The 14,494-nt window shown below is 38.4% G+C and overlaps 1 protein-coding gene across 1 annotated transcript; it reads left to right on the top strand.

The window, feature by feature from the left end:
* Positions 1 to 12,722: 12,722 nt before the first annotated feature.
* On the top strand, positions 12,723 to 14,015 carry LOC111208791. The gene is made up of 6 exons (XM_048746887.1): positions 12,723 to 12,894; positions 12,990 to 13,101; positions 13,184 to 13,242; positions 13,355 to 13,535; positions 13,629 to 13,677; positions 13,771 to 14,015. Exons 1-6 carry the CDS (start codon positions 12,785 to 12,787, stop codon positions 13,878 to 13,880), a joined length of 621 nt encoding a protein of 206 aa, XP_048602844.1. The 5' UTR covers positions 12,723 to 12,784; the 3' UTR covers positions 13,881 to 14,015.
* Positions 14,016 to 14,494: the final 479 nt, after the last annotated feature.

The following is a 14,494-nucleotide window of genomic DNA, read 5'->3' as shown; positions in this document are numbered from 1 at the left end:
AGTCACTGAAACTTTCATTATCAAGTGTTCTGACTTTGAGAAGGTCAAGCAAACATCCTTAGCTCCTTGTAGATATTTTAGTATCCACTTCACAGCTTTCCAGTGCTCTCTACTAGGCTTCGACATGAACCTGCTGACCAAGCCAACAACAAAGGAAAAATCTGGTCTCGAACCAACCATCACATACATCAGACTTACAATGGCGCCAGCGTATGGAACTATATCCATAACTTTTAACTCCACTAGCCATTCCTTGTCCGGAGGTTGAACTGCGTATATTCCGAACGTTTTTTTGTAAACAGATCGATCGATGGATTTATGTCCAAAAACGCATCGATCGATCGAGTAAAAAATATAATTAATTTCGTCAGAATGTAAAAAATATTAATTTTTTTAAAAAAATAAAATTTCTGAAATTTAAATTAGAAAATATGAAATTAAAATTAAAATTGAAATCATATTAATTAATATTCAAAGTTCCACAAATAAAAATAAAACATTCCGAGTTTTTGGAAAAAAAAAAACTACGGGTCTGGCACGTCCGGGAACACCTCGTTCGGATACATCCTCTGCATCATCTCCATCATCTGTGCCTCATAGCCCGCCTGTTGAGCCGCCATCTGGGTCTCCAACAAAGATATACGATCATCTTTGTCCTTCAACTGAGCCGTAAGTACTTCTGGATCAACAAAGGGCGGTGGTGCAGAAGAAGGAGGAACCGACCGGGTGCGACGACGACCCAAACAGACCAAACGTCCCTTCTTCTTTGGAACCGACTGAATAGAAAATAGCCAAATTTACAAATTTAAACCAAGAAATAAATGAATTGAACTTTAAAAAAAAAAAAGAACTTACGGATTCAACGATTTCGTTGATTCGAAACCGGGACAAGTTGGTCGAAGCCGTCGAAGCGTCATCCTCGGTTTGAAGCTGAGACACTTCGTCTACCACCTGAGTTTGGACCAGGTCGAACACGTCCCTCACAAGACCGTCATCAATCTGGCCGGTCTTCTTGTTGGTATACGCCCTCCTCATTAGGGCGAGATCATCAACCGGCTCGCCATCATTTTCTTCCGCCTTGAAAAAAAACATAAATTAAAGAAACATTAGAAATTAGAAGAAATGCACAATAAATTAAAATTCTGAAACTCAAATAATTGAAGAAAAAGCGGTTGAACTTACCATGCGATCTCCCAGAGTGGCAATAGATTGAGCATCCAAGTTATGCTTGTAGATGCCCTTCCCTTTACGGTCGCTCCTGCGGTTGGTGGAGTTGGTGGAAGAAGTTTCTTTCGTCTCTTCCTTATCCCAATGCGCACACAACTCCTTCCAGACCGTGTCGTTCATCGACTTTGGGACCTTTTAATAAAAAAAAAATAGTTTAATAAATTAAAAAATAGTTTAATAAATTAAAAAATTGTTTAATAAATTAAATCGAACCTTATTGATTTCCCACTTCTTCTTCCACTCGTGGATCTGCTTCCCATAGTTGTCCATAACTTTATGGACGAAGTGGTGATAGATGAAGAGCGTCTCATCGGAATTCCAGTTGAACTCTTGCTGGAAAAAAAACACAATTAGTAGAAAATTTATATTAAAGATTAAAAATATAAGTAAAAAATTAGAATACTTACCGCAAACTGACGAAACCACAGAACCTGCTTGTCGGTAGGGAAGTGAGTGAAAGTCGGATGTCCACTGTCGTGGGCCGAGTACATCATACGGTTGATCCATGCGCTGATCCCGTTCCCGGATTGGTTGAACCTAATAAAAAGAACAAACGGTTAATAATGAATCCAAATTTAAAGAAAAAAAATGTTTAATTACCATGTTTGACCCCGTCCATGTGGATACGGAGTGAGATACGGAAGATGGTCACGACCGGGCTGTTGAACCAACTCCGCAACACTCATCACTCCCGGAGGACCCGGAGGAACAGGAGCGGATGCAGCAGCGGGAGCGAGAGGAGCATGAGCGGATGCAGCAGCGGGAGCGAGAGGAGCGGGAGCGAGAGGAGCAGGAGCGGGTGCAGCAGAGGGAGATGTGTGGTTGGAGCTGTGGGGCGAAGGGGAATCCTGAAAATGGCTGGAATCCCGAGACTGGCTCCCCGTACCACCACGACCACGACGCTGTCGAGGCCGGGTCTGATCATCATGAGACCTGTAAATTAAAAAAATATATTTAATAAATAGAGAAATATATAAATTAATTTAAAAAAAAAAAAAATCCCAAATAATTTAATCACAAAAAAAGATTTATATATATTAAAAATATTTAATAAATATATAAAAATAGTTCTAATAAACAAAAAAATAGTTTTAATAAATAAAAATAGTTTAATAATTACAAAAAAAATAGTTTTAATAATATATATATATATATATATTAAAAATATTTTTAAATCCCAAATAATAGTTTTTAATCACAAAAAAAGTTTTATAGATATTTAAAATGTTTTGTAAAAACCAAAAAATCGAATTTATATACAAAATGTTTTTTGTAAAATCCAAAAAATCAAATTTATATAGAAAAATCGTTTTGTAAAATACAAAAATCGATTTTATATACAAAAATCGATTTTATAAATACAAAAAAAATAAAAAAATTATTAAAAAATTCTAAATCAATTCAACAAAACAAATTATTCAACCAAATCATAATTCTAAACCTATTATACAACCAAATCACAATCCTAACCAATCACCCTAACAAAAATCTATCAAAACTACAGAAAAACCTAACAAATAAAACCTAAGAGAGTGGGATAGGGTCCTTACATGATTTGTGTAAGAGAAGGGGGAGATCGCCGGAGATATCGTCGGATTTCAGGGGGAAATCGCCGGAGAGAAGAGAGGAGTCGCGCATAGGAAGAAGAGAGAAATGGGGAAGAAGAAGGGGCTCGTGGTTATAAAACCTAGGGTCCGACGGACATTAAAATGAAAATATTCCGAGAAAATTCCGACGGATAGTAAAATATCCGTCGGAATTTCCTCGGAATATTCCGAGGAAATACCGAGGAACTAGTGTTTGGGGTTTCAAAACATCAATTTTTTTGCCGTATTTCATTTCTTATACAATTGTAATGCATACCATTGAGGATTCTTTGTATAGATGAGCATAAACCATAAAATAACAAATTTCAAAACTAATTGAAAGTATTCCCTTTACCGTTCATTAAAAGGTATAAGTGTTTCTCTTATGTTGTGGGATTTCGTTCATACAATCGGAAAAGTGTTAATTATACGGTAAGAAGCAAATTTTTGACTTCATAATGAACGTAAGACACTTAATAAGGGTTATATAGGTGTTATTCAAACCGGAAAACGTTGTTTTCGGTTTAAAAACCATATTTCCTCGGAATGTCCTCAGATTATTCCGAGGGAATTCCGAGGAAACCCTCTTCTTCCTCGGAATTTCCTCGGAATATTCCGAGGAAATTCCGAGGAAACCCTCTTCTTCCTCGGAATTTCCTCAGAATATTCCGAGGAAATTCCGAAGAACTAGTGTTTGGGGTTTCAATACGTCAATTTTTTGTTATAAACGGATCGATCGATGGATATATGTCCAAAAACGCATCGATCGATCACTAAGATGGACCGGACCGTAAGAATGTGATCGATCGATGAGATTATCCCATCGATCGATCGAGAATCTCAATTGTTCCTCGGAATGTCCTCGGAAAATCTTGCAAGTTTTTTAATAAACGGATCGATCGATGGATATATGTCCAAAAACGCATCGATCGATCACTAAGATGGACCGGACCGTAAGAATGTGATCGACCGATGAGATTATCCCATCGATCGATCGAGAATCTCAATTGTTCCTCGGAATGTCCTCGGAAAATCTTGTAAGTTTTTTTATTAACCGATCAATCGATGGATATAAGTCCAAAAACGCATCGATCGATCACTAAGATGGACCGGACCGTAAGAATGTGATCGATCGATTTGTATTTGTTCAAAAAACGCATCGATCGATGCGTGTGCGGGAAACAGAATTATAAGGCAAAACCCGAACTTTTTGGATCTTAACCTCAGAACTCTCATCCCCTCCTATTTCCCCTATAATTCGCCCCCCCCTTTCTCTCTCTATAATCATCCGATTTGAACAATTTTGGGCTCTATTTCCCTTGATTTTTCGAGCTCTACCTGATTCCTACACTCGTTTTCACCCTAAGACAGGTATACTCCGCGAATCTCCACATTCTGAAATCGTGTTCTTGAGCAATTTTTTGGGTTTTGTGAATTTCTTATTTCCGTGTTGATTCTTTGATCAAATATGCATGAAACAGATGTTTAAACATGGAATAGAACACAATTGTCTGTGATCAACGAGTTTGGAACATGATTTGAGATGATTTAGGGATTGAGAATTTTTTTCAATTTGGTTTTTTTTTATCACAACTCGATTTCGCCTTTCATTTTCATGTTGCTTTGAGTTCTTAATTGATTATAACCATGTTGAGAGCAATGATTCTATTTTGTAGAGAATGAAGCGCACGAAAACATCAGCAAAGAAGAACACACAAGAAGAGGGTTCGTCTCAGCGAGAGAAGCAAAGGCCAAAGAAGTGGGATAAGTCTGATACGACCCACTACAACAACATGAAGAAGGTAGCCGTTCCGGCTACACAACTAGCATGTCCTGAGACGATGACAATATTGGGAATCAAAGCAGACATTGAAGGGATGTTCCAGAACATGGGTCTAGGCCAACTATGCAACCTCAACGAACCCACTTATCCGGAGTTGGTACGCTAGTTCATAGCATCCGCATACGTCAGCCGTCCCGATGATAGCCATCAGGAAGGTTTTTGGCATTCGTAGTGCAGAAAGTATACTATGAGGTATCTTTCACAGACCTCTGCGGACTATTTGGATTGAGTGCAGGGGAGAGGACATCTGGTCTTTATTGGACTTCAGAGCTGTTGAACTTCTGGGAAACGATTGGCACAGGGGTTTATAGATCTTCTCAGGCAAAGGAGTCACTTATCCGGAGCCCAGTACTGAGATATGCCACACGCCTCATTGGCTCATTGCTATACGGGACAACCACAGCCGCATCAGTCACGCAATGGGAGTTGTGCCTCCTGTACCAAGGTGTGAGGCATTTGCTACCGGCATTTGGAAACTCTACATTCCCACCTGCTACTGCCTTCAACATGGGAGCGGTGCTGGCCGCAAACTTAGCAGGATACAAGGGGAAAGTAACCAAATCCAAGAGCAATGCATGTGGATTTGGTGCAGTGATTACTCGGATCCTTAGACATGTGGGTGTAGACTGCGAGAACCAGCAGGTAGCACTGGACAGATCGAACAACATTGCTTGGAACTACCTGGATGTCATTTCTCTAGTAAGTAAGGAGTTCATAGCTGGTCCCCACTCGAGGATCGATCGGGATGGTCCTTACGTCTACGTATTCCAGGACCGAGCGAAGAAAACACTCTACTGCCACCTGCCTCAGATCGGCCTGACTGCTCTACTTTCAGAGGCTGCAGTTGAGTTCCTACCCCCTGCTACCGCACTAGTAGACAAGCCATCCTTCTTCACGCCAAAATATCAGACCAAAGGCAAGGCCGTGGTTGATGAAGAAGGAGAAGATGAGGCTGCACAAGCCATTCCAGATGATTCACAACCCCATCAGCTACTCCCATCAGACTCCAGCCAGTACAAGCTGCAAGAGCTTCCACCGAACGCCACTTCGCGCCAGCAACAACATTGGAGAGATCAGAGCATAAAGACAAACAACGACATGCTACACAAGATCTGGGCTGCCATTTCACGTATCAGGCCGTGTCGTTGCCAAAAGGATGATGTAGTTCATCGGGACAACTCTCCATCCAGCTCTGGTTCGGGTTCGAGTGGTACACACAGGGTAAGAAAGAGGTCCAAGAGACCCAACGATGCAGGAACATCTGGAGCAGGAGACGAGGAGTAGGAGCTATCACCGGCCAGTATTGCCATTTGATTTCCGACCGCGCTATTTTATTTTCTTTTCTATTCTAACGTTTTATGGTCTTATTTTCTGTTAATTTTGAACTTAGTTTTTTTTTCTTAATTATGAGTTCGTATTTCTTTTACATGGTTTCTTCGTTTTATTTGGTTGTGTTTTGAGTAGTTTTTAATTCGTATTCAGCTTTGCCTTGCTAGATAAACCAAATAACTAATATCCGAGAAAGAGGTTATATCAAGTGTTCCTCGGAATTTCCTCGGTATTTCTTAAAAAAAAAAAAAAAAATCAATGGTAGTCTGTTTCCGAGTCATCATCACCAGATGAATCTGAATTGGATCTTGGTGAAACTCTCCAATCACTGGTTCATCCTCTACGTGAACGACGGCTTCCTCTCCAAAGTCGGTTAAATCGACTACAAGGCCAACTCCAGCTAAATCTTCTGCTGCACTTAAGTTGCCGGATGTGCTTGGTTGTAGTGGGTCTTCCAGCTCAGAACTTCCCTGAACTCGGCCTCTCGGGTTGAGTCTTGTAACAGTAACCCATGGATCATCTCTGTTCCTTACCCGGGGGTACTTGATATAACAAACCTGTAACATTTAGAAAAATTATAAATTAATACACATGATGATGAATCATTCTGAATAATTAACATTTAAATACCTGATCGGCCTGAGAAGCAAGAATGAAAGGATCATAATATTGCAGCTTTCGCCTCGAATTTACTGATGTAACACCAAATGCATCTGTTCTCACACCTCGATCTGGAGTGTTGTCGTGCCAATCACAATAGAAAACAGTACAGCGCAATCCAACCATGCCCAAATACTTGATTTCCAAAATCTCATGTATGTGTCCGTAGTATACATCATCTCCTGATGCAGAACAAACGCCAGCATCATAAGTCGTACTCGAACGTCTCCTCTTCTGAGTTGTGAATGCATATCCTCGAGTACAAAATCTCGGATATGACTTCACAACAAAGTTTGGTCCAACGACCATCTCACGTATCCAATCGTCAAATGTTTCACCTCTGGCCAAACCAGCAGACACCTATTAATAGCACATATATATATGTTATATCAATAAATGTGAATTAGTATAAATATGTGATAAAATATATTTTAATTTGTTTAAAGCACTCACATAAGTAAACATCCATCCAGTAAATTCTCTCTGCTTCATTTCTTCTAGTTCGTCCTCTGTGGCGTATCTATACTCGAACCGCTTTTCTGCCATGAAAATCCTGTATATGATGACAATAATGTAATTAATTAAGATTTAAATTTCAACTTGTTAAAATAAAAATTTGTAAGCTCATTTATTTACCTCTCATATTGAAGAAAGTCTTCGCAGTTGGTGAGCAAATATGTTTGCAAATGACTGCGCTCCTGCTCAGTAAGTCGACGGTCCTTTGGTTTTCCGCTAAGTCGTCCAACGTCTGTGAAAATGTCTGGAACCGTAACATGATATGTTGCCCGTTCGCCTCTATCATCATGCCGAGCAGGTCTTCTTTTTTGGTCTGAACTTCTGCTGGAAAGTAGTACTCGGCAAAGTTTGAAGTTTCTTCATTGATCATCTGTGCGACTATAGAACCTTCCACCCTACTTAAATTTTTCACCATCTTTTTCAAATGGAACATATACCGCTCATACAGATACATCCATCTATACTGCACAGGACCACCAAGTTCCAATTCTCTTGCCAGGTGAATAACAAGATGCTCCATAACATCAAAAAATGAGGGAGGAAATATCTTCTCAAGGTTGCACTGAATCACGGCTATGTTAGTCTTCAAATTTTCAATACCTTCAAGAGTCACTGATCTCGTGCATAAATCGCGGAAGAAACCACTTATCCCTGCAATTGCTTCATGAACATTTCGTGGTAATAGTTCCTTGAAGGCGAACGGAAGGAGGCGCTGCATCATTACATGGCAATCGTGGCTTTTCAAGCCAGTAAACTTTCCTTCCTTTCTGTCGATACAGTTACGCAAATTTGATGCGTAACCGTCTGGAAATTCCACATCGTTTGAAATCCAATCAAAGAACGCATCTTTTCCCTCTGCATCAAGTCGGTATATGGGAAAAGGAGCCCTACCATTCTCATCAACATGAAGTTCTGAACGAGCACATATATCGACTAAATCCAGTCTTGACTTCAAATTATCCTTTGTTTTACCTTGAACATTAAGGATCGTGTTCATGAGATTGTCAAAAAAGTTCTTCTCAATATGCATGACATCTAAATTATGCCTTAGCAGATGATCCTCCCAGTATGGCAGATCCCAGAAAATACTTTTTTTGTGCCAGTTATGTAGTTCTCCAACAGCATCTACCGGAAAACGCTCATGTCCACCGACGTCTGGCGTCCTTTCTGCACCAAAATCTCTTAGTTGTATCTTCAAATCTTTCCCACAAATTTCCGGAGGTGGACTGTCAAACACCCTCTTGTTCTTCGTAAACAAATTCCTACTCCTACGATATGGATGATCAGGTGGTAGGAATCTCCTGTGACAGTCAAACCAACACGTTTTCCTTCCGTGTTTTAGTTGGAAAGCATCAGTGTTATCTTGACAATATGGACATGATAGCCTTCCATGCGTTGTCCATCCAGACAACATACCATATGCTGGAAAATCACTTATTGTCCACATTAGTACTGCCCGCATTTGAAAGTTTTCTTTACACGAAACATCGTATGTTTCAGCACCTTGAGCCCATAGTTGTTGCAACTCATATATTAGTGGCTGAAGAAACACATCAAGTGATCTCTTAGGATGCTCTGGTCCGGGAACGAGAATCGAGAGAAACAAAAACTCTCGTCGCAAGCACAAGTTTGGGGGTAGGTTGTATGGTGTAAGAATGACGGGCCATAGAGAATACTGTCTTCCACTCTTGCCAAACGGACTGAAACCATCAGTACATAATCCAAGGTAGACATTTCTTCTCTCATACGCAAAGTCGGGATACTTTGATTGGAAATGCTTCCACGCTTTTGCATCTGAAGGATGTCTGATCTCACCATCTGTTGAGTGCTCCGCATGCCATCTCATTGGTTGCGCTGTGCGTTCAGACAGATACAACCTCTGCAACCTTTCCGTCAAAGGTAAATACCACATCCTTTTATATGGCACTGGAACTCTTCCACTCGTATCTTTATAACGAGGCTTTCCACAAAATTTGCATGTAACCCGCTGTTCATCCGCCCTCCAATAAATCATGCAGTTGTCGCTGCATACATCTATTACCTGATACGATAAACCAAGACCAGCTACGAGTTTCTGAACCTCGTAGTATGAACCAGGAGCTACATTATCCTCGGGTAGAATACCTTTTACAAAATCAGCAATCGCATCCACACAGTCTTCAGCCAAATTATAATCTGTTTTAATGCCCATCAATCTTGTAGCAGATGATAAAGCTGAATGACCATCTCTGCAACCTTCGTACAATGGTTGCTTTCCAGCATCCAACATATCATAAAATCTCCTAGCTTCTGCATTGGGTAAATCTTCCCCTCTAAAATGATCATTTACCATCTGCTCAGTACCTACACCATAATCTACATCCGTTCTAATTGGTTCTTCTAATCTAACCGCTGGCTGAGGTTCGCTAGTACTACCATGTTCATAATCAGTTTCCCCATGATGATACCAAATTTTGTAACTTCGTGTAAACCCACTCAAATATAGATGAGTCCAAACATCCCACTCTTTAATAACCTTTCTATTTTTACAATTAGAGCAAGGACATCTTAACATACCTGTTTTTGCTTCCGGTTGTCGGTGAACTAACCCCATGAATTCGGTTATACCTCGTTGGTATTCTTCCGTAAGCAATCTCGTGTTCGGATCCAAATGAGGTCGATCGATCCAAGAACGAAAATAATTTGAAGAAGACATATTTTTTATGAATCAAATTCGTGTGTAAATAGAGTAAGAGGGAGGATGAAGAAATGGAGTGAATGAAGAGGAAGAGGAGTGCTTGTATTTATAGTTTAAATCCTGCCGACAGACCGAGGAAATTCCGACGGAAAAGGCTAGTTCGTCGGAATTTCCTTGAAATTTTGTAAAATCCCCCAACAGCTCTCCAACGGCTATAATATTTCCTCGGAATTCATCGGTTTTTTCCGAGGAACACATTTTTCCTCGGAATTTCCTCGGAATATTCCGACGGACTGATATTTCCTCGGAATTCCGTCGGTATATTCCGAGGAAATTCCGAGGAAACCCAATTTTGTGCTTCCTCGGAATTTCCTCGGAAATTCCTCGGGATATTCCGAGGATTTCATTTTCCGTCGGAATGTCCGTCGGAATACCGCTGTTTTCTTGTAGTGTTAGTTAGAGTTTGTTTCGGCTTAGATGCCATGATTGTTCACAAATAGTCAAATACTTGTTGAAATGGATCATTAACTTAATCAAAAATGAATGTGAATGGAACAAAATAAATCCAGAGTATAGCCAAACAGATCAGAAGATGTTAAAGCTAATATTGGTGCATTTAGTCAAATTGAATTAAGAATCTGTGAATTGTGATAATAGTAAAGATTATAAACATGAGATTTATCTAAATTACAATCTAATAACATCATGATTTTTACAAAATTATCTAAAGGCAAGAGAATCATACAAATGAGAGAAAACAAAGTATATAAGAAAGAAAGTGTATAAGAATTTTACCCCAAAAAAAGTGTATAAGAAATTAAAAACAAAATCTATAAGAAACTAAAAACATAATATACATAATCAGATCAAATATGATAGGAGGTAAACTACCATTGACATGGTATCCACAAGACTACGTGACAGAACTTCCAATCACAATAATGACAATGAGAGCATCTGGAAACTACCCAGGAAGGACTTACAGTTTCTACAAAGGTCCAGTGGTGTTTCCATTTGGGTTCGGTTTAAGTTACACTACCTTCACTCACAGTTTGGCTCAAAACCCACTAGCTCAATTATCAAAGTGTCTCATGCCAACTGTGAAACGTTTCCAAAAATGCATCTCCACGTTGAGTGTCAAACACCGGTGAATTTGATGAAACTCACACGGTGTTCGCCTTTGCCGAGCCGCCGGAGAACGGGATAAAAGGATTGGGTGTGAACAAGCAGTTGGTAGCGTTTGAGAAGGTTCATGTCACGGCAGGGGGTCAAAAGGCACCGTTCAAGTCGATATTGAGGCTTGCAAGCATCTTGGTGTAGTGGGGAGTATGGAATGAGGAGAATACCAATGGGCAATGGGTGAACATAAGTTACACATTAAACATACTATTTTGGTCCAACCGCAACTCTGACGGATGCATATAAAATAAGGACAACCTCTTATTCACATTTTACTATAGAGAGATAGGTTATTTTCTTGTGAATTTATTACTCAAGAAAAAATTTTATCCGTAAAGAGGCACCAAAAGGGTCGGCTTCTTTGTATGTGTGTATGTTTTCTTTTAATTTTATTTTCGTGTCAGTTGCCAAAGATACTGTAACTTGTGGCTCCAAAATGTAAAAGGAGCCCTTGTAAGATGTTGAAATTAAAGAAAAATGAAAATAAATGACAAATTTGATATACCACGCAGTAGTTATATTTCTCTCAATCTCTCTCTCGTTGTTGCATGCATGGAGTTATATATATGAGAAATTTTTGGGGTGACCTCTAGATTCACCAACCAATAATGTTTGAGTATTTGATATTTTTTAAAAAAAGAAACAAAATTGAATTTCCAAATAAGATTATATTTTTAAAATAAAACAATAAAAATACATAAAAATAATTACAAAAATAAATAAATAAATATTGTTAAACCGTTAGCAAAATACTAAATTACCCTAAATCCTAAACTCCAAACCCTAAATTATAAACCTTAAATCTTGGATAAACCGTAAACCATTGGAAAATTTTAAACCCTAAATCATACATTAAAAACTAAATCGTAATAACACTAAACCCTAAACCCTAATCACTAAACCCTAATCACTAAACCATAAACCCTTGGATAAACCCTGAACCCTTAGATAAATCATAAACTCTAAATCAAAAATATTTAAAATTAAACCATAGAGTTTATAATTTATCCAAGGGTTCAGAGTTTACCCAAGGGTTTAGGGTTTAGTGATTAGGATTTAGGGTTTATTGTTATTAAAATTTAGTTTTTAATGTATGATTTAGGGTTTAAGATTTTCCAACGGTTTAGAGTTTATCTAAAGTTTAAGGTTTAACGTTTAGGGTTTAGGGTTTAGTATTTAGGGTATATGGTTTAGTATTTTGCTGAAGACTTAACAATATTAATTAATTTATTTTTTTAACTATTTTATGTATTTTTATTATTTTATTTTAAAAATATAATCTAATTTGGATATTTAATTTTATTTCATTTTTTAAAAGATATCAAATATCAAATATTCAAACACTATTGGTCGGTGAATCTAGAGGTCCCAAGAATTTCTCTATATATATATATATTTTTTCTTTTTTTTTTTGTTAAAACAGCTTGTTTAAATTCCAACCGTTGGATCTCCCTTTTCCCACCAACTATAGATCAGATCAAATACCAACCGGTGGTGGAGTTTCCGGTGGGAGAGAAAGCTTTCCATCTTCTTCTTCCTTTGTTTGTGTAACAAATATTTTGATTTGGTATTGGAATGATTTAAATTCAGTTCGTTTAATCATAATGAAGCAAGCTCGGGCATTAAACAAATTATAGGCCCAAACGTGTGGGCCAGATTTGGAGTTAAAGAATATAAACCATGGAATAGGCCCAAATTCTTGTGTATATATAAATTTTGATCTAGGGTTTCCGACTTCCTCAGTTTGTTTAGGAGGCAGAGTTAGTCATGGGTAGAGGTCGTTGCCGCATGGTAATGTGTTGTGAACCCAATGAGTTTACAGAACCCCGTCCATACCGACCTCCCGCACTCAAACGTATCCTCTTCCAACAAAAGAGGTGTCCGTTTATTTTTGATACTTATTAATTAATTTGTTAGCTGTATATATATAGATCTATGTGAATGGTGGGTGATGGTTTTTGTTGCCGCTCAGATTGGCCGGACTACGTGAAGGATCTCAAGTCTCGTTGGAGATCCAATCAGATAAGAGTCTGAAGGGAACTGATCAGGATCAGACCACTCTTGTCTCTGGAATTGATATTCAGGTTCTCTCTCTTTTTTTTTTGTTTGGTCTAGAAATTCATTAGTTTGATTATTAATCACACCAACTTATATGATATATAACAGGAAAAGTCGTCGTCTGATGTTGTTGCTAGCACCTCGAAGCCTCAGACGCCATCATCGAGGTGTCTTATTTGTAAATTTGATTATTCCTCAGTAATTAAGCAGTAGCTATGTATATATTATTGGTATTTGTTGTTCATATTATGTATGGTTGTTGTTGCGAATCTTATACAGTTTGGTCGGGATGAAGAAAACACTAGGTTCTCAAGTCTCGTTGCTACGTTGTTCTGCCTGTATGCAAATAATCCAGTCCGATAAGAGTCTAAAGGGATCTTCTGATCAGGATCAGACCACTCTTGTCTCCCAAATTGATATTCAGGATCAGACCACTCTTGTCTCCCAAATTGATATTCAGGTTATATAATCTAAATCTCTCTCTTTTTTTAATAGTTTGGTTGAGAAATTCATTACTTCGATTATTAACAACATCACCATTTATGTATGACAGGAAAAGTTGTCGTCTGATATCGTTAGTAACACCTCCAAGACTCATCAAGGTGTGTATTTGTTTTGATTATCAATAATGTGTGTGTGTACATGTGGTTGTTGTCGCTCACATTATGTTTTTTTTCTTGCACTACTACGCATAGGTAAGCATCTCCGATCAAGTTCAAAAATACACAAGCCCAAAGCTCTTCTGAAGAAGAAGAAGAAGAAGAAAAAGAAGAAGAGCTCACGCAAAGCTGTATCCACCACCTAAGTTACCATCACTATCTATTTCCTCTCTTTTTTTTTTTTGTACCACGACTTAAGTTATGTTGTGAAATCCTTGTCATGATAATGTGCCCGTTGTCTTTTATCCTTGCAAAATAATTGCTAGTCATTAATTTGATCATATCACTGATCCACGGCCTTGCAAAAGAACATGAACAAAACATTAAAGGGGGGTGGGAAAACCACACAATTTAGTTGGGGACTTGCTTAGATGCAAGTTGAAAAAACAAAAAATATGATGCTGTTGTTGTTGTGATCGAGAAACAGCCGAGAGTGCAAGTTAAGCAAATGAGATGGATGAATATCGCCCCCGTGGCATCGAACATACGTCTCCTAGTCTCCGAACACTAATAACAAGAGACTCTTAGCGAGATAGTCTTAGCATTATCTTTATCTAAATAATTAACAAGAGACTCTTATTTTTTTTTTTTTTTTTTTTTGACAGCAACAAGAGACTCTTACCTAAATAATTAACAACGTCGCTTGGTTTCATTGACGGTATAACCTCCTGATAGTGTTCGTGACTCTGGATCTGGATCTCGCTGTAACGATCTTGTTACTTGGGATACTAACATAATTACATAAGATGTGTTATACAAC

The sequence above is a fragment of the Brassica napus genome, chromosome C2 (genome assembly GCF_020379485.1).
Source record: "Brassica napus cultivar Da-Ae chromosome C2, Da-Ae, whole genome shotgun sequence".
Taxonomy (NCBI): domain Eukaryota; kingdom Viridiplantae; phylum Streptophyta; class Magnoliopsida; order Brassicales; family Brassicaceae; genus Brassica; species Brassica napus.
The sequence above is the reverse complement of the archived record's forward strand: the minus strand, read 5'-3'. Positions and strand labels throughout refer to the sequence as shown.

Bases quoted from the DNA above. Each gene is read 5' to 3' on its own strand.
- LOC111208791 (XM_048746887.1), top strand. From the start codon at position 12,785: ATGGGTAGAGGTCGTTGCCGCATGGTAATGTGTTGTGAACCCAATGAG. The intron at 12,895-12,989 runs GTGTCCGTTTAT...GTTGCCGCTCAG, and splicing joins ATCCTCTTCCAACAAAAGAG to ATTGGCCGGACTACGTGAAG. The intron at 13,102-13,183 runs GTTCTCTCTCTT...GATATATAACAG, and splicing joins TCTCTGGAATTGATATTCAG to GAAAAGTCGTCGTCTGATGT.